At 46.4% G+C, this 26819-nt stretch overlaps 1 protein-coding gene, 1 long non-coding RNA gene and 2 pseudogenes across 4 annotated transcripts; 3 read left to right on the forward strand and 1 right to left on the reverse strand.

The window, feature by feature from the left end:
* Positions 1 to 995: 995 nt before the first annotated feature.
* On the forward strand, positions 996 to 1881 carry LOC101706135 (putative C-mannosyltransferase DPY19L2 pseudogene; annotated as a pseudogene).
* Positions 1879 to 2607, forward strand: LOC110346871 (putative C-mannosyltransferase DPY19L2 pseudogene; annotated as a pseudogene).
* Ppef2 (protein phosphatase with EF-hand domain 2) lies at positions 2013 to 24585 on the reverse strand. The gene is made up of 15 exons (XM_013067710.3): positions 23929 to 24585; positions 23762 to 23819; positions 22866 to 23041; positions 21396 to 21510; positions 20537 to 20583; positions 19635 to 19801; positions 19170 to 19206; positions 18783 to 18932; positions 15365 to 15757; positions 13326 to 13511; positions 12298 to 12440; positions 9137 to 9243; positions 7626 to 7789; positions 5912 to 5999; positions 2013 to 3430 (listed from the first exon to the last, which is right to left on the reverse strand). Exons 1-15 carry the CDS (start codon positions 24079 to 24081, stop codon positions 3192 to 3194), a joined length of 2223 nt encoding a protein of 740 aa, XP_012923164.3. The 5' UTR covers positions 24082 to 24585; the 3' UTR covers positions 2013 to 3191.
* LOC147825474 (uncharacterized) lies at positions 20991 to 26819 on the forward strand. 3 transcript variants are annotated; one of them, XR_015440741.1, is made up of 4 exons: positions 20991 to 21167; positions 21723 to 21855; positions 22597 to 22756; positions 25276 to 26819. It is a non-coding gene; the product is annotated as an uncharacterized LOC147825474 (long non-coding RNA). The 3 variants fall into 3 exon arrangements; XR_015440740.1 differs by having other exon boundaries at positions 22597 to 22746; XR_015440739.1 differs by lacking the exons at positions 22597 to 22756; positions 25276 to 26819 and having other exon boundaries at positions 21723 to 21915.

Here is a 26819-nt window from a genome sequence, read left to right on the forward strand (position 1 = left end):
TGCCTCAGAAGCACAAGGTCCTGAGTTCGATCCCTGGTACCAAAAAAAAAATTTTTTTTTTACCAGTATGACATTTAAAAAACAACAAATAAAGGTATAAAATGAGGGTGGGTTTGCATGGGGAGGCTGTGTGCAGGGAGAGGCTTCGACTTGCTGGCCATATAGGACTCATGTATGGAGGGGAGGAGGCCTGAGCCGCACACCTTCCCGCAGGCAGAAGCCGCCCTGGGCATCACTGCCTTTGTGGGAATTTTGCACTGGATACATTTAACAACTCTTTGCAAATGACTGTCATTTTTCTCACCTTTCACTTTTGGAAGAAATTTTTGGAAGATGACTTTCAACACTGAAATGGGATTGTCATTCTTACTTCATCTTTGTTTTTTGTTTTTCTATTTTTGAGACCCATGTAGTTCAGGCTGACCTTGAATTCACTACATAGTCCAAGTTGGCCTCGAACTCATGTCAGTCCTCCTGCCTCAGCCTCCTGAGTGTGGAAACTACAGGCACGTGCCAACATGCCCAGCTGTCATTCTTACTTCAAGACCATTACTGAAGCACCTGTGTTTCGTGAAGATATTATGGTTTATATCTAGATATCCCACAAAAACCTTGCGTGCTCATAGGTGGGGCTGTGGGGAGGTGACTGGATTATGGGGATATGGATTGGTCAACTCGTGAGTTTATAGCTGAATGTGATGTTAGGAAGTGGAGCAGAATCAGAGAAGGTGGTCATAGGGGTGTGGCCTGGAAGGATCTATCACCCTCCTTCCTCCCTTGATCCCATTCTCTGCATCCTGTTTCCATGCCATAGACTGTTTCTCCTCTGTGATGCCCCTCTGCCATGCCACCCTTCCTTGGAGCCAACCGACTATGGACTATGGACTGAAACCTCTACAAAATGTGATCCAAAATAAACCTTTCTTCCTTAGAGTTGTGGGTGTTGGGATTTTTTCCCACAGAGGAGGAAAGTGACTTAAGCAGAAGGAGTGTAGATGATTATGAACCACAGGCTTACTGAATAGCCTTTGTCATTAATGCAGCAAAACAAATCCATCTTTATCCAGAGTCAATAGTCATGGTGTCCTCATATTGCACATTCAGAGGAATAATGAATTTACTTGGAGCAGAAGCTAAGATCAACCTGCTGGGAGGTCACCAGAAAGAAACCTCTACGTGAATCAGAGAGCTGTGGGGATTGGGAGACCTGCAAGTTTTGACATGGGTGTGATTTTTTATCTTAAAGGATGACTGATGAGATCCTCTGCATCTGTACTGAGTGCCGAAGTGGACACCATCAGGACTGACGGTAGCACTGTGCTGCACTGTCAGCCGCGCGAAGCCCTTTGTGATGCAAAATTTCTTCACATCCATCCTGCTGCTTCAGATGTGCATTTATCTGTGATTCTCAGATCCTCCCACAATTATGGAAGACATCAAGTTGCCCTCTGTCTTCCAATGCTGCTTTTTGCTCAGTTTATACTTTTATACAGTCAACCTCATTACTTCCCATGTATGTTTGGGGTACATAGAGCCAAGAAAATTCCAGAAGCTCACTTATATGAATGTGGTTTTGGTTATCCTTTGCTTTATATTGATGTTAGGAAATCCAATGTACTTATCTTCTTATTATTCTTCATTGCTGATAATGACGTGAGTGAGAGTTCTAAAGAGAAGTAAACTTCAAAGACTAGGAGTACCTGAACTCAACTTCCAGTTAATTCAAGGCCGAGCTTGGTGGCTTGGAACAGTCATTTTGAAATTTCTGACATCTGAAGCCTTAGGCTTTTGTTTGTTTCTTTGTTTGTTTGTTTTGGTACCAGGGATTGAACTCAGGACCTTGCTCTTGCAAAGCAGGCGGCGGCACCACTGAGCTAAATTCCTGGCCCAGAAGCCTTAGGCTTTTCAGACCACACTGGCCTGAATGACCTTACAGCAGCCAGGACCTTATGGGAAATAGATTTTTATACCTAACACACACCTGTGCTCCTGAATCTGGCTTCATGGAATAAGTGGCCCCATTGAGATAAACAAAGACGTCATTGCTTCCAGGTGTTATGGTGACTACTTATTTTTATCTTTAAAATGACTACTTGTGACATTTTGTGTGTCATATCTACGAACCCTGGTCTAAGAAGATAGCTCCTTCAACATGGCTGTTTGGGCACTGCGTATGCAAGTTATGGCTTTCTCCATCTGCTCTCCACAGCTCTTTGGCTGGCTTTTTTGCAGAGCTGGTTTTGAGAATGTTCTTTTTGGCATTCTTACAGTGATGTCCATACAAGGTTGTGCAAAACCCATAATCAATGGAACACAATAGAAGTCACTAACTGGCCTCACATTGGATCAAACACAGCTCTAGGCCAGGTGCTTCTGCAAGCGCCCTGCCAGCAATGGAGGGTACCAAGCTGTCCATGCTGCGCCCCACTGTGAACTGCCCACACTGCAAGCATGCAGACTCCAGGGAAAGAACAAGAAGAGTTTACTATTATGTGGATAGCTGAAAATCTCTGTGTACAGTTGAAAATCTGTGAAAGAAGTGAGAGCTAAATTGCTGGGGTTACATGTGCATTATTATGTTTAGAAGCATGGTGTGAACTAAGCTGAGTGGCACAAGACCCTTCTAATGCAGCCAGCCACTCCCTCTGCAGTTCATGAAAACCACAAGCTTTAGTAAGAGATGCTGACGATAAGATAAGAATGGCTTTAAGTGTTTCTGATTAATGAAGGTAAATTTATTGTTCTCCACTGAATGTCAGTCTTATTAAGTTTATCACATAATTAAATCATTTCATATTACATTAATAAAATGTTCATCTTAGAGTTTTAAAGAAAAATGTATGTAAAAGAACAATGAAATGTAAGTCCTTTCTTATCCCCCTCCAAAAATGGTATAAAATGAAAACAATAAAGGGGTTGGGTTATCAGTAGTTCCTAACTGGAGTAGACTTCAGAATTTAAAAATACTTATACCTGAGGTGGGGATGGGGCACTATAAACCTAAAAGTACCTGTATACACATGCACACACATGTATGCTCGTGCGTGCACACACACACACACACATGCACGCACCATCTGCCCCTTCAAGCCCAAGTGCAAGGCAACCCTCATGCACTGTGATGGCAGGTTTACCTGCTCAAGTCCCAGCAATCTGGGCATCGCCCGGGACGCAAGAGCAGACGTGCACTGTCAGGATTCACTGGAGCCACCGCAGCTGCTGTCCTGCATGTGCCCAAAGGCTGTGTCCCCTGAGCAGGACTGCTGCACCAGGCGGAAGGCCTCCAGGAACTCGTTGATGTCGATGCGGCCATCCTTGTTGAAGTCGATGCTCTGGGCCAGGTTGCAGATGCAGTCATCGGTGCCAGTGATGCCCATGTGCAAGCTGAACAGCTTCCAGGCCTGCCTGAGCTCATCCAGGGAGATGAACCCTTGTGGGAAGAGTCTGTCTGCATAAGCCTGCTTGCCCTCAGGATGCATTTCCGATGACATCCCTACCAGAACACCTGCTCCCTGCTGCTGAACACATGGAGTCCCCAGTGCCTCACAGCTGTGTGGATCCCAAGAGGGTCACAGGACACTCTTGGTCACATGTGGTCCTTGCCCAGAGCAGCTCTCTTCCACTCCCCACTACACCCTGGGACATCTGGCAATGCCTCCAGACACTTTATTGTCATGAGCAAGATGTCTACTCGCACCAGTGGATACTGGCCAGAGATGTGCTCAATATCCCCAATGCAGAGATGGCCCACCCACCCCAGAATTAATTATCCAGTCCCAAACTTCAGTAGTATCACTTCTGAGAAGGCTTATGTTAAATCATCCCAAACATATGCTAGTTTATTCTGCTTATAAAAAGCCTTTAAATCAGGCATGATGGCATACAACTGCAATCCCAGCTACTGGTAAGGCTGAGGCAGGACGATTGCTTGAGTCCAGGAGTTTGAGGCCTGCCTTGGCAATATAATAAGTCCCATCTCAGAAAAAAGCCTTTGAATCCAAACATCTATGGTCAGCTGATTTTTCAAAAAAGTGCTAGAGATCAAGGCCAGTGATTTACGCATGCTGGACAAGCATTCTGCCACTGAGCTATGTCTCCAGCCCAGGTCAACTGATATTTTTTTAAAAAACAAAAGTTCCAGAATTAACTGATGGGGAAAAAAAATAGTTTTTTCCACAAAGATGGAGGGTGTGAAACTAGATATCCATATGCAAAAGAATGAAGTTGGAACAGCTACCACATACTAGGTACAAAAAATTAACTCTATACAGATGAAAGACCTAAATGTAGGAGAAAAACCATAAAACTCTTAATGCAGTGTTGTAAATATTTGTGACCTTGGATTATGCACCAATAGCTTAGATATGACACCAAAAGTGAAAATAACAAAAGAAAAAATAAATTGGATTTTCCAAAATTAAAAACTTTTCTGCATTAGAGATAATCCATAAAATCAGAGACAATATTTGTAAAGTATGTATCTAGTATCCAGAATACATTATGACTCCTACACCTCAAATAAAAAGACAGTCCACTTAAAAAATGAACCAAGAATTTGAATAGATGTTTCTCCAAAGAACATATACTGTAAATGGCCAATAGTCACATGAAAAGATGCTCAGTATCATTAGTTATTAGGGAAATGTGAATTAAAACCATAAAGTGATACTCCACACCTAGCAGGATGGACAGAGTTAAACAACAACAACAACAAATTAAAGACAAATGGAAGACAGGAAGTGTGGGTAGGACATAGACAATTGGAAATCTCATGCCCCTTGGTTGGGATGTGACCAGGCTCAGCTACTGTCCAAAGCAGGAGGACAGCAGAAAGTTGGAATTACCCTGCCACCTAGCTACTGCCTCTGAGGCAGATGCCCAAGAGAACAAAAAGTACGTTTTCAAACAAAAAGTTGTACATGAGTATCTATAGCAAAATTGGTCATAACATCCAATAAGTAAAATATAATCCAAATGTCTATCAAACACATCTGTTAGAAACTGATTTTATGCTGTCAATAATAAAATTGATTTTACTTTGGATGAACAAAAGATGGTTTATCCAAACACAAGAAAGGAATAAGGAGCTAACACTGCTGCAACATGGATGAAGCTTAAAAACATTGTGGTAAATGAGAGGTTCCAGCGGGCATTGAAGGGCCGTGTATAACAGTCCCCAGCAGAAAAGTCCATGGAGACAGGAAGTAGGTGGACAGGAGCCAGGGCTGGGGGAGGGAGTGCTATTGGGTTCAGGCCTTCCTTAGGGAGTGATGAAAGTGTCCTGTGATTAAACCGTGGTGAGGTCACCACAACCTTGTAAATATATTATATCCTATGTAAATTAGGCCTTTAAAAAGGTAGTATTACTGAAAAACACCTTTGGACCACAGGGGTAACAGGAAAAGGCCTATAGCCCCTTCCCACACTTTCTTGGTAGCTTCCTTTGAATCTATAGCATTTCAAAATTTAAAGTGTATTTTTAAACTCTTGGAGTGAGATTGCAAAGCCTCTCTGCTCTCCACCCCTTCATCACTTTGGGGCAATCTTTGATGGAACTGTAAAGGACAGCATATTTAACAACTATTCTTCTGGAAACAAGCTTTCCTCCCATCTATCTTCATGTTTCTCTGTCCTGTGCCTTTCTAAGCAGCCTTCCTTTTGCTGTTGTTTTTAAGACAGGGTCTCACTGTGTTGTCCAGGCTGGCCTTGAACTCCTAGACTCATGAGCTCCTCCTGCCAAAGCCTCTGGAGTAGCTACACAGGTTCCTTTAATTGCTTAACTACTTTTTTAGTGTGTGCCACTTAGAAACACTGATACTGCTTTCTTTGCCCCCAGTATGCTTGAGCAGAGAGGAGCAGATGGGACAGGAAAGAAGACTAAAGGATTTGATGTAAAATATTTTCTATTTACCTGAATGATCACTGTCGATGATCCTAAAAATGGTCTCCAGGTTGGATCGGTTTCTGTACAGAGTTTCCAGCAAACTTGATTGTATGTTCTAGAAGAATGAAACTCATTTTCCTTTTATGTTTAGTCTTATCCTAATATGTAATTAATACACAATCCACTCTGATAACCATACACTCTTGAAAAACCTGCCACTCCTTTACCACTTCAATGCCCCCAGGTCGAGAAGGCATTTTCCAGCCTACCATATAACCCATTGGTCCAGGGAGCACACAGCCCAGCTGAAGCTCTGGGAATGACTGCACAAATGCAGGTGCCTGGTGTCTACTGGCTCAGCACCCACAGACTCAGCCCACCAAGGAGGAAACATGTTAGGGAGAAAGGTGTCTGCAGTGAACTCACCCACACCTCTTTTCTTGTCCTGTTACACTACAGTGTAACAACTATGTACTTAGGGTTTAGATAGCATTAAGTGCAGGTAATCAGAGATGATGCAAGGTATGGTGCAGGGCATGCTTAGGTTAATGGAAATGCTGCACCATTTTGTACTGAGGATTTGAGCAGCCACAGATTTTTGTTTCTGCAGAGGGTCCCTGAACAAGACCCCTCCTCTGGCCCAAGGGATGCATATATGCTAAGAACCACTGAACTGCAGACTTTATGTGGGTGGATTCCATACGTGGGAAGTATATTGCAATAAAGTTGCTTTTTTAAAGTACCTAACCCCAGGTTTTACCGAGGTTACTTCCTCAGTGAGTGTTTACTGACTGACTTTATAAATAGGGGAGGAAGCACAGTGGTGAGGAATAAAATGGCCCTCATGTCAGTGAGACCAGAGTGTGCTTGGCTGTGCAGTGGCTCTGGGCTGAACCCAGGCCTGGGTGAGAATTAGGGCCCCGCTGAGCTGCACCCCAGCCAGACTGGAGTGTGAGGGCTGGCTTAGAAGAAGGTTCTGCAACCCGGCACGTTTCTTCACTGTGTGGGCCGTGTCCACCTGGCTCTCAGAGTGGCCACAATGCCTCCCTGCTGGGGAGAGCTTGAGGGTTACCTGAGGCAAGGTAGGGAAACCACGACACTCACAGTCACATAGAAAGCCACAAGTCATTCCCTTTCTGGGTATCTCCCCGAAAGAGTTAAAGATACCATGTTAATGGAGATCCATGCACACCCATGTTTACAGCAGCACAACTCAAAATAGCTAAATCTTGAAAGCAGTCTGTGTGTCCCTCAACAGATGACTGGATAAAGAAACACAATGGTGCACCACTCCGCCATAAAGAAGAATAAATGAGTCATCTGTAGGAAAATGGGTGCACCCGGAGACCATAAAGTTAAGTGAAATAAATCAGACAAACAAGTTTAAGTATCACATGGTTTCTCTTATATAAGAAACCCAAAGTGTAAATAAATTAAAAAGCAAAATAAAAGACAGATAATAGGAAACAGGAAGATAAATATTTTGCAAATGGCAAGGAGACCAAGAGATGGAAGGATGCTGGAGGGAGGGGAGGAGAAGAGGAGGTAAAAAGATTTCAGAAGTGTTATGGGCCTGCACCAACTCCCCACAGGGAAAGTGATCATTATGCACTGCAAACAGACTAAGAAAAAGAAAAGGAAAGAAAGCCACAAAGAGTCGCCCAGTGGTCACTGAGCCTTGTCTTAGCTATAAGGTATGGGCTGTCTCTGGACAGAGCCCTCATGCCCTGCCCTGGCTTACCTCTCGGCTGGGCCAGTCCTTGGCCAAGTCCTGCAGCCAGGCTGAGTACTCCAGGGTGCTGCCCACACTGCTGCTCACCAGCTGGGGCCTCAGCACCCGCCAAGGCAGGCCCAAGTGCAGCACGGCCTCCAGGGCCACCGCCCAGTCATTCAGGCTGATCATACCTGCGGGGAGGGCCCATATGTCTGCCTGCCACCTGCATCCCTAGTCCCCCACATCAGACACACATGTTACCTTGACAGGTACTAGAAAGAACGGGCATTAACCCAGGCATGGTGCACATGCCTGTCATCTCTGCGCTTGGGAAGCTGAAGCAGAAGAATCTCTGTGAGTTCAAGGCCAGCCTGGGCTACATAGCAAGACTCTGTCTCAACAAATCAATAATACTAATACTAATAATTATAATGGGCATTGTCATAATTTTTGTTGGTCATAGCAGAGTTGGCAGATTTGGCAAATAAAACACAGGATGGCCCGTTAATGTGAACTTTAAACAGATAATGAAGTATAATATTTGCCAAATATTACATAAAAGCGTTTGTCTGTTTGTCTATAATTCAGATTTAATCAGGCATCCTTGATTTTAATTTATTATTCTTGAAAAAACAACTAGAAGCCACATAAGACTCTTGTAAATAAGATCATAAAATATTATACATATCCTGTATAGCATTAGTTGCTTTAAATAAAACCTAAGTTCCTTAGAAAATATTATTCACTGGAACAGTTACAATATGTATATAGGAAAATGTATTGGTACCAACCTAAAAATATCACTGCTACTTTTGATGGGGCTTTGACATTTGGTCAAAGGTCTTTAGACATTCCATTAAATAGAGCAGACATAGGGTTGATTTTTAGGGAGGTGGGCTATTTTCCCTTAGTAGTGGAGATTGAACCCAGGGGCACTCCACTAGGGATGAGCTAGATCCCACAGGGATAAGATACATCCCCAGCCCTTCTTTTTTTAAAATTTTAAGACAAAGTCTTGTTAAGTTGTCCAGGCCGGCCTCCAGCTTGAGGTCCTCCTGCCCCAACCTCCCAAGTAACCCTGGCCAAGTAGGGTTACAGATGTGCACCACCATGCATGGAAAAAGCCAAAGTTTTTGGCATGCATAATAGAACCTGAAACAGATCAACTCAAAGGTGGAAACCATCCATACTCAAGGGGTGGAAAAGTTGAGCTGTCAGTTTTTGGCTAGTCTGAGATGCACTCTTGTGACTTCCTCAACTTGTTTTTTGCTTAGTTCTGTCCTTATTGCTCTCCCTTCCCCCCAAAACTCCATTTCTTTTCTCCACAGCCACCTATACTTGGCCAAGTTCATATTCTGTTAATAGCTTAGAATGTCAACATTTGGGGAAAAATACATGAGATCTCAAGTTGAGTAAGATGAATGAAGTAGTCAAAGGTTTTCATCATTTAACAAATATTTCTTTATTTACTAACTGCTGAGAGCAAGAACTGTTCTGGCTCGGTTTCTTCCTCTATGACTCTTTCACTCTATTCTTACCAGCTTTGCCTTTGTCATGCTTTTTAAATTCCCGGAGGAGGTCCAAGGAATGGGCAAACATCTTTTCCCGAAGTGCTCTCAGTGCAGATTGCTCCACTCTGCTGATCCTGGGCCAGGAGAGGAGAGGACACAGGAGAGGTTGGTTAGAAGAAAGAGTCACAGGCTTTGCAAAATTTCTGATTTCTCTAATATCTCAGTTTCTCTAAGTGCTCAGTTTTGGTTTGTTTGTTTGTTTTATTTTGGTGATATTGGGGATTGAATCCAGGGCCTTCACACTGAGCTCCATCCCCGGCCCTTCCTTTTTTATTTTGAGAAAAGGTATTGCTAAGTCATTAAGTTGCCCAGGGTGGGCTGGAACTTGAGAACCCCTAGACATGAGCCCAGCTTTTGAGGGCTCAGCTCCATCTCTTATTTCTCCTGCTGCTGTCCTGCTTTTCCCTAGCGTGCACCGACAGGACAGGTACCTGAATGGGTGAGGTGAGGTCCATGCATGTAGGCCTAGTTTGCGTGGTGTCTGCAAGGGTGTGTGTGTGCAGGGTGAGGCTCCCTTCTCTGGCCCTGCTGCCCTTTTCCCATCTCCTGTCTTACCAACTACCTGCTCTCATAGTCCTTTCCAGGATAGGAAGAGGTTGGATCAGTTCTGGAGAAAGATCACATCTTTGGTAAAGCTGTCTCACCAGCCTATGCCTCCATGTCTGAATCTGTGAAAGAGATGAGTGAATGGCACTGATCTCGTGGGACTGTTGAGCAGAAAAAGTGGTCAAATGTAGGCCCGGCAGTGGGCAGAGGCCTGACACACAGAATGCACTCATGCATCTGTCACATCTTACTATGATGTTAAGCAGTTTGAAGGTAAGATTTATGAATAAGAAAGTAACACTAATTTAGTTTTCCCATTCTTCTGGGATTATTAGAGTAATTCTGGGCCCAAAGCAAGTGCTCAACAAATGTCCATGGCTAAATGAACACAAGCATAAGAAGAGATAAAAGGTTAAGCAAAGTGCTTCAGCTGCTTGCATGGACAGCTCTGCAGGAGTGGAGGGTGGCAGGGTCCTCAGAAGCCATCTGATGTATGAAGCTCCCTGTCCCCACTGTTCAGCCACACCTATTCTGCCATTATGGGATTCTACATGGGTTCTCTTTGTAATCTCTCAGCAACATGGAGGCAGACACAGTTATTGGCATCACCCGGACAGCTGTGCCCCAGGAGACTGTGCTGATACTGGGAGAAGAGATGTGAGTGAGAAGTAACAGGTTCTGAAGGAAGAGACCTCTCAGGAAAGCACGTCAGAGCTTGTGGACTTTGGGACCCAACTGCAAGTCCCATGTTTCTAAGTTAACCCTCAGACTCCAGACTCCAGATAGTTGCACTGGAGAAGGGGCTTCTGGGAGAATCAGGTACTGTTATGCTTATTTAGTGCAATTCATGAATCTTTCAGAGAGCTGCATGTTATCTTATCAATATACACTACTTGCAGGATTCTCTACAGTGGCTGCCTTTGTAGGGACAATGCCTGAGTCCCAACCTGGTTCAACAGGGCTGGGGGACATCATTGCTGGCTTTTATAAAGCTCCACAGATGATTTTGCTACCCAGTAGGTTTGATTCTCACTTGGTGAGCTTTCATGTTTTCCTAATACTTCTTTTTAAGTAAGGCTGCCCTGTATTCAATAACTCAAGGTGATTTAAAACAATCCACTTTTATAGCACTCATGCAAGGTAAATGTTAATATTAATGTGTTCTCTATCCACTTAGTTGAAGCTGACCTTGTCTACTTTGATTTTTAATTTAGTGAGGCTGTTTAATTAAGATGCTTGTTCAGTAGCCTATGTCTATGAGCACCTTATATACCCAAGGCTCTGTCCTCCACGGGAGGTAATATTGGAGAGCCATTCAACACCCTGGGCCTGAATAATGTTGCCAGCTCCAAGCCTACAGACCTCCACTACTCATTGGCTGTGTGGTCACAAGCCAGCTACTTTAATCTCTGTTCTTAGTGATCTTGTGTCTCAGGCTGAAATCAATAAGGATATCTATTTCACAAATGCTTGTGAGACAGTACATACATAAGTTATTTCTTTATAAAAATAGGCAGAAATTCTCGCTTTTAAAAAGGGGAGGAGGGGTAAGACCCAAGATTTAGCTCAGTGGTTTTGCGGCCTGCTGTGCAAGCACAAGGACCGGACTTCAATCCTTGGTAACAAAAGGGGGGCGGGGCAAGGATGTAGCTCATTGCCACCCTGGCTGTCTGACAAGCACAAGGTCCTGAGTTTGATCCCCAATACAAAGAAAAAGAAAAAAAAAGAAGTTCTCTCTTAAGGTTAGAACTCAGAATCATCTCAACAGGCACCACTTAAATAACAACACTATGCACTTCCTTTGCAGTAAGAGTCATCTTTAACAAACGTGCCAGTGAAATCCATCGTAAGTCCCCAGATAGCGAGAGGACCTTTTGCTGTGGCTTCTGGGGGTGCCACAAACCTTTTGTGAATGAGAAAAAATGGAAAAGGAAGCTTAGAAAGACTCAATGCCTAATACATGGACTTCACCTGAGAGGTCCTCATTGAGATTCCTGCTCCTGTGAACATGGGTAGGAGTGGAGCTAAGAGTGTAGGAGAAGGAAGCATGTGGGAGAGTGTTTGTAAGGAATCCTATGCCTTTTCTGTCCCCCAAAGGCTTGGTCCTCAGTGGGGCTGGGACCTTTGAGAGGAGGGGCTCATGCAAGATCCTCAGGTCCAGGGGGAGTGTCCAGTGGGATCTGTGAGACCCAAAGTTCTCATGAGAAGTTGACATGAAATGAGTGAGACTGCCAACTCCCTCTTGACCTGGCTTCCTGTCTCAAGACATTTTTTTTCCTTCTCACACTCTATGGTCCTCACCAGAGGTTGAACCAATGGGGCCACCATATCTTTGACTTCCAGCCTCTGTAAGCTCAAAAAGGCTCTTTTCTTTGTAAGTAGCTTGCCTTAGGTATTCCATTATAGTAACACAACAGACTAATAAGATCCCTACCGTGTTGATTCTAGACTTTAATGCTGTCTTGGCTGGCTACATTCTGAATTCTCACATAGAATTGGATAAATGTAATCACATTTGATGCCTCCACATTTCTATAAACAATGTAACTTTTTCCTGAAAACCAGTCATTGTGAAGTCTTGCCTTTGCCTCATGGTGAGCGTGTGGGTCGCCTTGTTGGCTTGATACTGTACAATGTGCAGGGTCAGGGCTGGCCCCAGTTTGACATAGGCCCCTCTGTTACTGCCAACTTCATAGTAGTTGGAGGCAGAAAAGATGGTTAGCACCTGGATCCAACAGAAAAGAGAGACCATTCACATTCTCCGAAGAGTTCTTCATCCCCAGCACTACACGGCCCAACCCAACGTCAGGGCTGCTGTTCGCCCTAGCACTCATCTATGGATCTTTTTCTTTTCCTTCTTTTAAAAATTTTGATGTCATCAGTATTACTAAGGCAGGAGTTGTTGGTTCAAGCCATAGACACTTGATAGGACATTCCTAACATTTTTCACATTCTGATCCCAAATAAAAATGGCAGGGGTCATAGAAAACACCTCCTTCCTTCCACTTAGAGGCAGGCAGTTGTTTGGGGCTGAGAGCTCTGTCTCAGAGCAGGGTTCCCCAGAGAAAGAGGTTCCCAGGGTCAATAGATTACTTATCTCAACCCCATTTTATTTTCCCTGGAAACCTGTTTTTCTCCTGTAAAATTAGTATTCCTGGGCATACAGACTCCCATCCCTGAAGCTAGGTAAATATTACAGGTTAGGACACACTCAAAGATTAGTCATTATACTGCTGACAAGAGAAACAACACTGAATCCCTGCTGGAAGATGCAGAAATCCAGTGTCTGTAGCATTGCTTAGAACATGGGATCAAACATGGCTGGGAAAACACTGCCCTCCCAGTTCAGTTCCCAGAATGGGGCAGCATATGCCCCTTACCCTCAGTGGGTTGGTGACCAGTGGCTTTAATCCAATTGTGAGTTTCAGAGAAGCTCTAGAAGTCAGGAGTGAATGACAAACAGGACTGAGGTACTTTGAGCAAGTGGGCAACAAATACACATCACAGCTGGTTGTTAGAAACCAACAGACTCATCCCACCTGGCCTGGAAGAGGTTTGTTCACCCACTTTGGTGGCACATGAACAGGCACAATTTCGAGGGCTCACCCACCTTTCGGTTGTGGCAGAATTCATAGCCTTCGGGTTTGCATTCGTGGGACCGGATCAGGAGCTGCAGGTTGTATTTTTGCAGCAACTGCTCTGTCACATCAGGACCAAAATAGCAGCCCGCTCTACGGACAGAGTTGGCCTTGCAGCCCTCCTGAGGCATGGGGTCACTCCACAGGATGTCCACCACCTGGGGGACCAAGAGAAAAGCACCAAGTCGTTCTTGGTCATCTACATGGAAAGACAAGGAGGAACAGGAGGAGGATGGGAAGAAGGAGGGGAGAAATATCTAAAGAAAAATAAGTGAATAAATTTCCATGCAATCAAGTTTGACATACATTTGTATTTTGGGCCCCAAAGTTCCAGAATCTGTTATTACTCACAAAATGAGTATATGTGCTTGTGTGTATGTCAGTTGGCAAGTATACATCTATTTTCTGGAGAACAGATATCGTGTGTAAGGTCAGTGTGGGAAGAGATGAATTTGCTCGGGGTGCAGCTCTGGCCACAGCCAGCAGCGATCAGCTGGAGTCAGTGCCCAGGCTCCCGGATGCTTCTCCAAAGAGCAGACAGGGGTCCCTGGGATGGCAGAACACCACACCCACATGTATTCCTGGTAAAGGGCTGTTGACATTTTATCTCCTCCAGCAACTTGAGAATTTTTTTTAAAAATCTGCGGAAAAGCTGAGCAATCTTCAGCAGTTTAGACTGCCTGTTGTTGATACTCAGGGAAGCAAGCACTGATTGCTACCCATGCCGCTCAGATAAAATAACTGAGTATATTGTGGTTGGTGACACCTGATACTTTCTGAATGTACTACATTTGATTTATAAATATCATCATGATATTATTGAGTCATGTTTTGCAAAAGCAGAGACCTGCATTTTAAAATTTTGATTCTACATGTTGTTGAAGCCCAGACCAATTTCTGGGAGCATGTAGCCTAAACTCAGTGTCTGTCTGTCTCTCTCTCTCCCTCTCTCCCTCTCTCCCCCCTCCCCCTCTTTCCCCTCTCCCTTTCCCTCTCCCCCGCCCTCTCTCTCTCTCTCAGCTTCTAGCTCAGAATCAGCTTCAACTCTTCTTTCTTTCTTTTTTTTTTTTGGTACTGGGGATCTAACTTGGGACCTTGCGCTTGCAAGGCAGGCACAGGAACCACTGAGCTAAATCCCCAGCCCCAACTCTTCTTTCTTACCACCTTCCATCCAATCAAAATCACCTAGTTCTGCTAAGTTTAGCTCTTTAAAATATCTGAATTCTCTCTGCTGGATGAACCATATGCAACCATATGCTGCTTTTGTAGGTCAAAGAGAATTGACTACTAGTGAGTTTATGGAGTTCTCTAAACCATGGCAGAGATCACCTGCCCCTCTGGTCTGGGTCACTGTGGTGGTCTTTTAAGGGGCCTCCCTAACACCTTCCTGCCCCCCTGCCCTGCCCAGCTGTGCCTTCCACCTGGCTGCCAGAGTCGTCTGTTTGACAGTCACTGTGCCAACCTGAGGATTGCATCCCCATATCCATTCTCCTCCGACTTCTTCCTCACTAACATAATGATTGTTTGGGGCAGCAATATGCTGAGGTAAACATAGTTTCCCATCTCCCTTGGAGCTTAGGGTGGCCATGTGACATGGGTCTAGGATTCTTGGTAAGCTCTTAGTTGCCTGTTAACAGAGGAGAGATACTGCTGGCTAGATCTTGTGGCCTTGAGCTACAGCAGCCACGGTTTGGGGACAGACCTAGCCTGCAATGTGCCAACTGAACTGGCCCTTCTTTTCCCACAGGTGCTAAGTCACTAACCACGGATCTCCTCAATAGAGACACCTGCCACACCTTCCCATTCTTTATAAACCTCTTCAACATGGGATGCATTATGCAAACACTCATGTCCTTCTGGGGGGTATCCTAACCTCAGAGAGCAAGAAAGAGGGTCCCAGAATGTGTGCCTTGAATGCATACAGAAGGAACAGGTGTGGTCTATTGTTTGTAATCCTGACCCCTAACACCATGAAGCCCAGTTCCAGGTAGCAGCCCTGAACACCACCTACCTGCTGCCACTCTTCCTGGGTGGGCCCCAGTGGCTCTCCAGCATCCAGGTCCCCCTCAGAGGCTGAAGGTAAGGACTCCTCCTGCCCCTGGACCCCAGGGAAGCCTGCTCGCTGCTGGCACCGCTCTACTTCCAAGTCCACAGAGCGTCGTACCTGCCGGGACAGCTCCAGGGGAGCCAAGGGGGCACTGCAGGGGACCCTGCAAGACCGGCCAGCCCTGTGGGTCCTGCTGTCTGAGCTGGAGTGGAGCGGTGAGGAGGGGAGTGAGCAGCTCTGGGGCAGGAACCAGGGTGTGCGTCTCTTTGCAGAGCTCAGTGCAGCACTGGCCATGCTGGGCACCTCTACCTGCCTCTTGGGTTCCCTTGGCATCGGGCACCTCATGGTGGAGAGGATCTAAACGTGTCCAAAGCAGATACAGAGGCTGGAGGGAGGCAACAGGCAGCTTCTGACAGCCACAGTGGCCTCCAGGACAGTCTCAGTCCTAGGGGCCACCGAGTACTGTCTGTGCACGTGGGCTCTGGCCTGGTCAGACAAGCGTAGACCTGGAGAGAAAGCTGACACAGTCACAGCAGCTTGACACCACTGTCACCTGCCAATAGGCCATCAAGGGATTTACCTGTCCGTATTTCACTCATTAATGTTTCACATTTACTATATTTTACAAAAGTATTGATATTTCCAAATTGGAAACTTACAACCAGTCCTTCTGCACAGGTACTGTAGTTTGAGATACACCAAACTAGGTCATCATTTCTCTCTAGAAACCTAGTGGTTTCAGACAAGGAGAGGAATACAATGCTCTCAGAAAGGTAGCCCTGTCATCCCACAGATTCTAGAGCAGAGAAGGAAGTGGGCACCGTGGTACTGTGGTTTACTTCCCAGTAACCCAATTACTAGGGCCAAGTGTGGTCCGAAAGTATTAAGGGGGGAATTCCAGAAATAAACAATGGTTAGGTTTCAAGTGGTGCCCTGTCAAGGAGCATTGTGAAATTTCGCACTAATCCCTCCCCACTGTGCCTGGACATGAGTCATTGCTTTGTCTGGCGTATCCAAGCTGTACATACTGCCTGCCCACTAATCTGGGTCATCGGATGGACTATCACCGTGTCACAGTGCTCCATTCAAGTGACCCTGATTCTGCTTAACAATGTCTGCAAAGCACAGGAGCTGTGATGAGAGCCAGGCCTAGGGCACAGCACACAGAAGGCCAATTAGCTCAGCTGCCCAGCTGCAGAGTGTGCAGGTAAGCATAGGAGAGGCAGGCTTGGTTCCCTTCTGCAGTCTCAAGCATCCAGAGTCTCAGGACAGATTCCAGCAGGCAGGGGGCCACTGTGTGGGGTTGGAAAATGGAACAGGGGTGGTTCTGTGGGAGAAGCAGTCCTGTGCATAGCCTTGTACAGGAGAGGAGAGGGCAGTCCTGCTGCCTGGGCCCGAGCAGAAAGGAACTGAGCAGAGTCCTCTCATTGACTCCAGTCACTGTGGCACTGGGACCCAGTGGAGAATAGAGGACACATGCAGAGGGAAGGACAGGATATGCCACAGAGCCAAGGGTGGCATTGAGTGGAGAGAGAGCAACCGTCCCTGTTGTGCCTGAGTGCCACGGTGGAAACCATGGGAGATGACCTCCAAAGGACATCAGTGACAAAGGCCTAGTCCAGTGATGACAAACCTTTTAGAGCTTTCAATGACACAAACAGCCCACTGAGGTATGAATGCCAGAGGCTTGCCACCTCTGGTCTAGCCTTAGAGGGGACTGTGAGCACACTCAAAGAATGAGCACTTTCTGCAACTAGACCTAAGGATGCTGACATCAGAAACCCCCATCCCACTGTGGACAGGCCCAGAGTGAGAAGGCAGAGGATGCCCAGAGAGAGTGAACAGAGGAGCCCACTGAGGAGGAGAACAGGGGCCTCCTGTGACAGCCTGGAAAATCACTTTCGCAATAACCCAGCATGGGAGAGGAAAGTCAGGCTAACCCATGGACTCGCCACCTCCCCTCCCAAGGGGCCAACTCTTCTGGCCTCACGTAACATTAGGATGTTATGAGCTGCTCCAAGAAGCATCCATAACTTGGATTCTTTTTTTTTTTTTTGGTACCGGGAATCAAACTCAGGACCTTGCGCTTGCGAGGCAGGTGGCTGAACCACTGAGCTAAATCCCTGGCTCTCATAACTCAGATTCTTAAGGAGGCTAACAGGACCACTGTGTACGGACACCGTTCTGGGCACTTCATATAAACGCACTGACTGATCTCTTGCTGGCTCCAGGAGACAGCACCATCATTTCCACTCCAGATGAGAAAGCTAAGGCACAGAGACTCCAAGGCTCTTCTGAGACTAAATCCAGACCCTTGATTCTGAGCCCAGCCATCTCTGTCTTCTTTCCCAGGGCTCCCAGACCATATGGGTGGCTGCATCACCCCCTCTCCAGAATTCGTAGCCAAGTATTAGGGAGTTCGTTTTCTGCTTAGCTACAGAAAGTTCTTCGTGCTGCTTCTCTAAGTTCCTCTGCTTCCGTGTTTTCACAATCAAACATGATACCTCTTGTGAGATGGTCCCCTATGGTGGATATAGCTGGACAAAGAATATGGATTGAAAGTCCCCCAAAACCACCAAGATGCAAGGGGTAGGGGAGTTAAAAACAAATTGGGTGTCAGGCAACATGCAGAATTAACAAGGGAAATACCAAGAACTGGCTGTGGGCCTTTGGCCCCACGGGATTCAATAATCTTCAAGGGCTGAGGGCGGGGACATAGACAGGGGTTTGGTGATGAGGATTTGGGGTGGAGCCATTGAATGTTGTACCCTTCCCTTCTTCCACCTCTGCCAAAGAGTTATCCTCACCCTCTTTGAAGAATGAGATTGGGTGGACACAGACACAGACAGCTACCAAACCTCAAGGAGCCATGTCCAGACCTATAAATAGGACCTACATACAGAAACCTTGGGATTTCAAGATGAAAGCAATTACAGGATGAGCTTGGAGGGTTCCAGTAGTCTGCCTTGGGAGGGCCAAGCCTGGTGCTGTGTGTGGAGAGTGTGCACAGAAATTGGGGAAACCAAAGGGACACGCTAAGAGTGTCACCACCCTGATTTACATCTGTCTTCATGGCTGTCTACCTTGCTTTCTTAGTAGCAGAAGTCCTGATTCTGACTTGGGAACATCACACCCTGAAACACAGACTATTCAGAGGGGTGGTGGCTCAGGTGCTCTACGTCAGGGTGGCAAAGCCACAGCACCAGCTGCACCCCCCACCACTTGGCGGTGACACTAGTAATCCATTACCCACGGTGGGCTCTCAGTGCTTCTCCACCCTCCTCTCAGTCTCCAGGACTCAGCATGCAGGATGACATTTACTTTATGCTGGCAGTGAAACAGGATATTAAGGTGGGATTTGCATTATTTCATTCATCTGTACCTTGTGCCTGTCTAATTTAGCCAAAAGCTCCAGGTCAGTCCTGTCCGACACTCCACCATGAAGAATCAGGACTTTCTCATCAACCAGCGTGGCCAGCGGAAGCCAGCAGAACACATCCTGAAGTGTTTTTAATATTGTCTTTCCATGTATCTGAAAACATGATATTAATAAGATAGTAGGTTTCAAATAACTCATTCACCTTCCCTGAACTAGGAGAAACTTCTTTTAAAAGCAGCATAGTGGCCAGACATAGTGGTGTGCATCTGTAATCCTAGTACTCAGGAGGCTGAGGCAAGAGGATCACTGTGAGTTTGAGGCCAGCCTGGGCTACATAGTGAGACCCTGTCTCAATCCCTCCCCCAAGAAAACATAATAAAAGCAGCCTACTTTATATTTATGCATCACTTCCTTGGTGAAGCCATATCTAAGTACAGAAGCAAAAATAGGTGTTAAAATAAATTTAGTATAAAAATGCACATTTTATACAAGTGTACTTAAACTATTTAGAAAAGAGACTGAGGCATAATTACCAAAATATTTACAGTTATAACATTACCTCTGGGTAGAGAAATTAAGAGATATTATAATTTTCTTCCTTTTGTTTGTCCATATTTCTCACTTTTTCTGTGGTGAATCCTTACTCTTTATATGTTAAGGCGTATACACTTGAAAAAATGTCTTATTTAAGAGCGTATGTAAAATTTTTTAAATCTTTAAAAATATTATATACTGTGCATTCTTTCAGAAATTAGAAAATCACTTTTGACAGGTATCTAAAATAAGAAACTAGCAAAATATTTATTTTTAGAGTGGCAACAAGCAGACAGGAAGCAGCCAGCGCTGGGCTTGTACCGTAAGTTCACCATGTGGTCCTCGTGGTTCCCTCGGTTCAGATGGAACTCTCTCGGGTAAACCAGCATAAAGGCGAACAGGACCATCAGAATCTCGACCGAGTCCTTGCCCCTGTCCACGAAGTCCCCGTTGAACACGTAGGCCCGCTCTGGTGATGGGAGGCCGTTCTTGCGGACAGAGCACGGTGGAGGAGGCGGGCGGGAAGAGGGAGAGGAGATCAGGTTAGTCAGGTCTGCCCCGAGCGCTGTGCTCTGGGGCTCCTGCCAGGGCGCCGGGCCTCCTACTGCAGCGTGTCCTTCCCTGCCAGGCGGAGCCTCTGATTCCCTGTCAGAACAGATCTCGGAGGGCCAGAGCGGCGCCGTGTGGGCGGAGCAAGGGTGCTGGGCAGTGATGCGAAGGCCAGTTTTAAGTTCTGGCCACGTTAAAATACTAACAATAATAATAATTACTATCTCAGAGTCCTCAGAATTAAACATGAAAACACAAGGGGAAATGCTTTGGGATGTGTATCGTATGTGTCTAATAATATCACATTAAATTATTACGATATTCACATGTTTGTTCTACGGTCTGGATTTTATAGCTAATCATAGATATGAAAATAGCTTTTGGTTGCTTTGATGATAACCAAGCTTCATTATCTAGAAAAAGGAAAATCAGTTGCTAGATAATGCTTCTTTCTACTTATTGAGGTAACATTTTATATTTGTTAAACAGTATACAAAAATGTACTAGAATAAAATGCAATGTTTTTATACCACATATTTACTGCATAGAAGCCAATATTTTTAAAAATCATAGTTTAAAGATTCTACCACCACTTGGGCATTTGTTTGCTAAATACTGTGTCTGGACTTCCAAATTAAGCCTCACAGAAAGGAACTTAGCATGAACATTCATACCTTATAGAATATGAATATTAAGTCATCCAACTGGCCGTGTAAGTCTCCTAAAAAAGGAAAAGAGCATCAGTTCTTATTGGTCCTTACCCCTGTTTCTAATTTACTGTAAAGAGAAAAAAATTGAATCTAGAAAAACCTGACAAAGAATCCAACGCTCACTAATTTTTCCACATCACAAACAGACCCTCATTATTTCCCCCTTGCTGCAGTGGTTGTGAGCAGAAAGCACCAGAACTCCTGCCTGAGCTTCATAAATAGCAAGCGACCGGCCTTTTTAGCAGCGATAGACAGAACAACACAGGCCTGCAACTCGGACAAGAGCAGGAGGGCTCTGCTGTGGTTACAGGGCCAGCATTAGGCAAGTTTTCAAGAGAAGTTGCAAAATCTAGACTTTAACATGAAATCCTCTCGTTGCTGAATGTTGGAATGCTGATGTTCAAAGTCTGAGGTCATGGAGGACAGACAGGATGTGTGTGGGTTGCATGTGCCCCGGGTGGCCTTGGGTTGAGTGTGGGCCTCGGTCCACCCGGACAGATGCTGGCTATCTATGAAGATGAAGGACAAGGGACACAGCTGGGAACTGGACTTCTCTGGGAGGGAACAGTATATGGACTGGGCTTGCTCCATGCAGGTAGGCAAACTGCTGCCCATCAAAGAGAGGCTGGCATGTGGCCCGGGGGTTGATTTCAGAGTCAGGACAGTTACTGAGCCACATGAGCCTCCTCCCTGAATTCCCTGTCTATACAGTGTGGGGCACATGAGTGACAGCCAGTTTGAAGGAATGGAACTCTACCTGCCTGTTCGCTACCCTCCCGTCCCTCCACACCAGAGCCTCCCAGCTGCCACCCTGAGCTCTTACCACACACTGTGAGCTCCTTGCCATAGCAGCTGGACACTCTGGTGATGTTCGGCAGCTGCGCCAGGTGCCTCCTGGTCTCATGCAGGAGATGCAGGACGTAGTGAGCATGCAGCTGCTGCTGGGAGGCAGGAGGGGGACACAGGACACTGACAGCCCACCACCCTGCTTGGTGACCCCAAAGGGACCGGGGAATGGCTCCCAAGATGCCACAGGATGCCTTTCTTTCTCACCCTGTCTCACCTCTGTCATTGTTTCTGCTTTTCATGGTCCCTGTCTGTCCCCCAGCAATCCTGAGCTAATTTCCTCCTTCCCCTCTGTTCTCCAAAGCCCTCCAGGCCTGGGTTTGGGAGCTGCACATGGCTGTCTCAGCTAAGCAGGAAGAAGTGCGTGTGTGTGGATGGGAGAGAGCAACCCTGCCATGCTGAGAAGCAGCCTGAGAAGCAGCCCAACTCCTCCTGCTGTGAGTTCTCCCACAGGAAAGAGAGGAAGATCAGAACCTGACCTGAAGCCCAAATCTGACCACTTCTCACAATCTCTGCCTCTACCATCAGCATTTCAAACTCCTTACATCCTCTGTCTGCATCATTACAGCAGAAGCCCTTCCCTGTACACTCTAGTCAATTCTTTTTTTATGGTACTGGGATTGAGTCCAAGGCCTTCGCCCTCAGCTACATCCCCAGACTTTTTAAATTTTTTTACTTTGAGACAGGGTCCCACTATGTTACTAACTTGGAATCCTCCTGTCTCAGCCTCCCAGAGTACTGGGATCACAAGCATGCACCACTGGGCCTGACTAATACTCTATTCTTAACATGGCAACCAGGATGATTATTTTAAAGTCAAGTCAGATCAACACCATTCCTGTGCTTAATGTCCAGAGTCTCCTCGCATCATTCAGAAAAATAAAAGTCACCGCCTTCTACTCTTCCTGGCTCTCTGCTGTACAGCCACAGGGGCCTCCAGCTTCTGAGGCACAAACTGCCTAGCAGCCTCCTGCACCAGCTCTTCCCACTTGCTCCCTCTCCTGGAACAGTCTTTGCTCAAACACTGCCTGGCGTGTTCTGAGACACCATGCCCCAGGCTCAGAAAGTGCCTTCCCAGCCCTCTCCCACCCCAGCTTAAATTCCTTCTCCCCAACGCCTGGCCCCTTCTCCTGTGCACTGGTTTATTTATCGTTGTTTACTGTCTGCCTCCCCTCTAGTGTACCAGCCCCAGGCAGGGACCAGCGCCCATCCTGCTCACGGCTGTGTCCCATGTGCCCAGGCCAGGTGGCCACAGAGTGCTCCATGTCTGCAGGATGAATGCATAGAGAGATGTCAGGATTTGGAGGACCTTGTCAAGACACTGGCAGGTGACCTAAGGTCTGGCCAAGGAAGGAAGGGGGCTGTCTCTCAGTTAAGGATGGGCCCTTCAGCTGGGAGATTTCTGTGTGGACTGCTCGCATGTAGGGCCTGGGCTCCCCAAGCTTACTTGTTTCAGCCTGAAAGCTTCTACCAGGGCAGTGGCGTGGCCAGGAAGCAGCGGGAAGGACAGGCGTGGCCCAGTGTAATTGGCAGGCACCTCAATGGCTTTGTAGTCACCACAGGTCTCCAGCTCCAAGTCCTGAGGATGGATCTGCTCAGTCAGCATGCAGCTTAGGATGTTGCCTGGCATGGGCAGAGGAGGGCTGACTATGGGCAGACATGCCATTCATTAGTGGTACAGAGGGGACTGTGGTGGGAGGGACAGTGTTGGCTGGCATCAGCTCACCCAGGACAGAACAGGAAACAGGTTGATGGGCACTGACAGAAGGAAAGGGCTGGGCTTTCATCCACATGTGTGGGCCAGAGAAGACGAAGAAGCAAAAGCCAGGGCTGTGAGCAGGGGAAAGGACAAAGCCAAGGTGGGCAGCACTGGGCCAGGGCAGCGAATGCCAGGCCCGTGGGCACTGTGTCTCCAGCTGCCCAAACTTTTCTGGCCTGGGGGCTTCGTTCCTAGGCTGGGGAACCCACTGCCCTCCAGAAGCTGCTGACACACGGGACTCGATGCTTCTGTCTGGGTGGCCAAGGATGTCATTCTGAGCTGGGTTTCTGTTTCCCAGCACCTGCCCGCACCCAGTGGTAGCTTGGTGCCCCCTTGTTGCTACCTCTGCCCTTCTCCCCTCTCCCCATCTCCTTCCACCCTGTACTTGCTAAATCAACTCCTTGCACTACAACACTGTCTCCAGGCGTGGTTTTAGGGAACCCAGAATAGAGACCTTCGCGCTATGATCTGTCACCTCTCCCTCATCCTCTGCCTCCCCCTGGGTTCACGGCTCCGTCTCTGTGCCCCCATGCTCCCTGCAGCCTGTGACCTTGAGATGTGAGGTCATGGCCAGTCACACTCACTCTCATGGTGGCTGCTGGGGGTGAAATGACCCACGAGGTAGTTGAAGAACTCATGGAGCTGCAGAGGAAGCAGGGGACCTGGGTTTAGAAACCAGGTGGGAAGACGCAAGGGGCCCCAGGTCACTGCCCCAGCCTGAGAGGCAGATAGAGGCACCGCCCGGCCGCACCTGGCCCTGGTCCTGCTGCCGGGCATACTCTATGGACTGGAAGATGCTCCAGGTGCAGCGCCGCCACATCTCCAGCTGGGCCACATAGCGCCGGTACCACCTCTGTATCAGGACTGCCGCCTTGAAGGCTGTGAGCACACAAGATGCCACCATGAGCGGGGCACCGAGTCCCCGTACCCACCCACCTGTACCCTCCTGCTGGCCACAAAACTCAGTTCCCTGCCCACCCTACCTACCCAATCCCCTGGATAGCATGGAGCCCTAGATTCACTGTTTTCCTTTTTAAGTCAGCACACTGTCTTCTTGCATAAAGAACTCACACTTTACAAATTTGCATTGGCTCATTTGAGTCACCAGTGTTGCCACTCTAGTGCTCTGGGGCTGTCATTAGGTAAAATAAGGGCCACCTGGAATCAAGCACCATGTCCCTCAGTGGTGGGTCTGATGACCAAGAGGCCTGAGCTCCAGCCTCAGGGAGTGTATGCCCTTGGAACAGCTGGACACCAGGAGAACTTGCCACCCACCAGGAGGGGTGGAATGGGGTGAAAGTCCATTACAGCAGTCAGAATAGTGCATAATTGAAAGCCCAAGGATGATTTATTTCTGGACTTTTCCATTTAACATTTTCAGAATTGGTTGACCATAGGCAACAGAGAGAGTAGGAAGTAAAACCATAGGTACAGGGACTATGATATAGAGACGGGGAGATTCGGGCCTGAGGACTCAGGAAGGAAGTGTAGATGGGAAGGCTGTGAGAACTCAGCTCCCCTCATGCGGACAAGGTGGGGTGGGTGGGCATGGGGCATCTGACAGTACGACACCACACTGACTCCCAGGAAAGTGGCATCAGGCCAGTCACCTCGTGCCTTACTGTTGTCATCTGAAAAGGGGCCAGACAAGGCAAAGGCTGGGACAACACAATAAACAAACTCATGTGAATGCGTCACAAGATCCCAGGGCAGAGAGACTTTCCCAGGTCTTGAGGGGTAGAGGCGTCTACATAGCAAGTGTCTATGCCTACACCTCTGGGCTGTCCTCTTTGCAGGGACTGTGGCAGGTGGCCAGGGGCAGCATAGTGTCCTGGTTTCCCACACAAAGCTTGGGACCTGTAGTCAAGTAGTGCTGCAGAGAACTGGACAGCTGTCCACACAGATAACTAGGTTCTTCTCAAGCTCCTGGGCATGAATGCGCTGCTGGCAATGAATGGGCTATTCGTGGACAAAGCTAGATTAAAAAGGAAACTCTGCAGGTTAGCTCAGGTTAACCTCATGAATAGGAGACAGATTGACTTAACATGTTTACTTTACATTAGAGAGCTAATAGAGTGCTTGCTGATTTCCCTAACAGAAAAGAGGATGGCAAAGCAGGAAAAGAAGCTGAGAGGGAAACAAAACCAAAAACAGAGAACTGAGTCAAAATACTTCAAGGGGAAACTTCAGGTGTCAGGAGTGAAGATGGAATCCACAGCCAAAACCACCTACAGGAGCTGGAGTCAGGATGCCCCCAGGGAACACCCACCGACCATGCCTCCATGGCTGGGGCTCCCATGTGTGTGTGCGGCTGGGATCAAGACCTCTGACCCTGTGCACTGCAGGGCACCGTGATGGGGCTGCTGGGAAAGGCCAAAGCTGGAAGTTGTCTCCCAGCTCAGGCAGAGCAGGGAGTGAGCTTCCCTGGAGTCCAGGCCCCTGAGAGAAAGGAGGGCTGTGCCCATCAACTGGAAACTGGATAAAGAAGATACGGTTTTTTATAAAATGGAGTACTACTCAGCCATAAAGAACGAGAAACTAGAGACATTTATCGCTAAATGGATGCATATTGAAGACATACTCTAAAGAGAAATAAATAGGACACACGTGTAAATACTGAATAGTTTCTCTGATGTGAGAAACTGAAAGTGTAAATAAGGATTAAAATGAATAACTGATAATGTGAAATAGTAAGAAAAGGTCCAAAGGGGTAGGGGAAAGGAAAGAAGGGTAAGGAAAAATTATGAGAAAAGGAAAAAATGGAAACAAAGTCTTTGTAAATAGGGAAGGATGAAAGGGGTGAAGGGAAGACAGGAAATGGGGAAAAATAAGAACCAAGATATATTATGTAAAGGTACAAGTATCCAATGATAAATGTAAATGCACTGTATACCTAAAATGTACCAATAAAAGAATCGAAGGGAAAAATGTAGACCCAGTTATCATTAGAGAGTTTAAGTCTGTGATGATTAAGTCTATGACAATTTTGTGTCAACTTGATTGGGTCCTGAGTTGCCCAGATACTTGCTAAACATTGTTTCTATGTGTGCCTATATTTCTTACAAAATTATCATTTAAATTGTTAGACTGAGCAAAAATTTCCCTTCTCAATGTATGTGAGTTCTATCCATTTCACGGAAGGCCTGAACAGAATAAAAGACTGAGTAAGAAATTATGCTGTCTCTCTGCCTAATTGGAGACATCTGTCTTCTCAGACAATTTCTTATAATAAACATACAAACAAACATCCAACCACAAACACATCATATTGGTGCATAATATGAAGTTCTTTCTCCCAGGAATATAACTGGAACCTCTGAACAAGCCAGACTTCAGTGAGAATCTGAGATTTCAGGATGATTAAAAGTCATCATCCTCTGATATCATAATTTAACCTTCAATTATTTTGAAGTTTATGAAAATACATAAGCCATTCAGCAAATGTATTAAAGAAACAAGATTTTTACCTCAAAAGAACAAAGAGAAATGAAGTCTATGTTTTCCTGTGGACATCAGCAAAGACTTACACAAGTACTTAAAATGAATATGTCTCCTTAAAGGTCTGATGGTTGTCACACTACCAAGCAAAGATATATTTATCATTTCCAGTGTTCACACAGCATTAATAAAAGGAATTTCACA

This window comes from Heterocephalus glaber, unplaced genomic scaffold (assembly GCF_053883595.1).
Source record: "Heterocephalus glaber isolate CG9 unplaced genomic scaffold, H.glaber_assembly_v1.0 deba00001503, whole genome shotgun sequence".
Taxonomy (NCBI): Eukaryota; Metazoa; Chordata; class Mammalia; order Rodentia; family Bathyergidae; genus Heterocephalus; species Heterocephalus glaber.

Bases quoted from the DNA above. Each gene is read 5' to 3' on its own strand.
- Ppef2 (XM_013067710.3), bottom strand. From the start codon at position 24,081: ATGGTGGCATCTTGTGTGCTCACAGCCTTCAAGGCGGCAGTCCTGATA. The intron at 13,512-15,364 runs GTAGGTGGTGTT...TTGGTCCCCCAG, and splicing joins CCCAGGAAGAGTGGCAGCAG to GTGGTGGACATCCTGTGGAG. The intron at 3,431-5,911 runs GTAAATAGAAAA...TCTTCCCACAAG, and splicing joins CATCGACAGTGATCATTCAG to GGTTCATCTCCCTGGATGAG.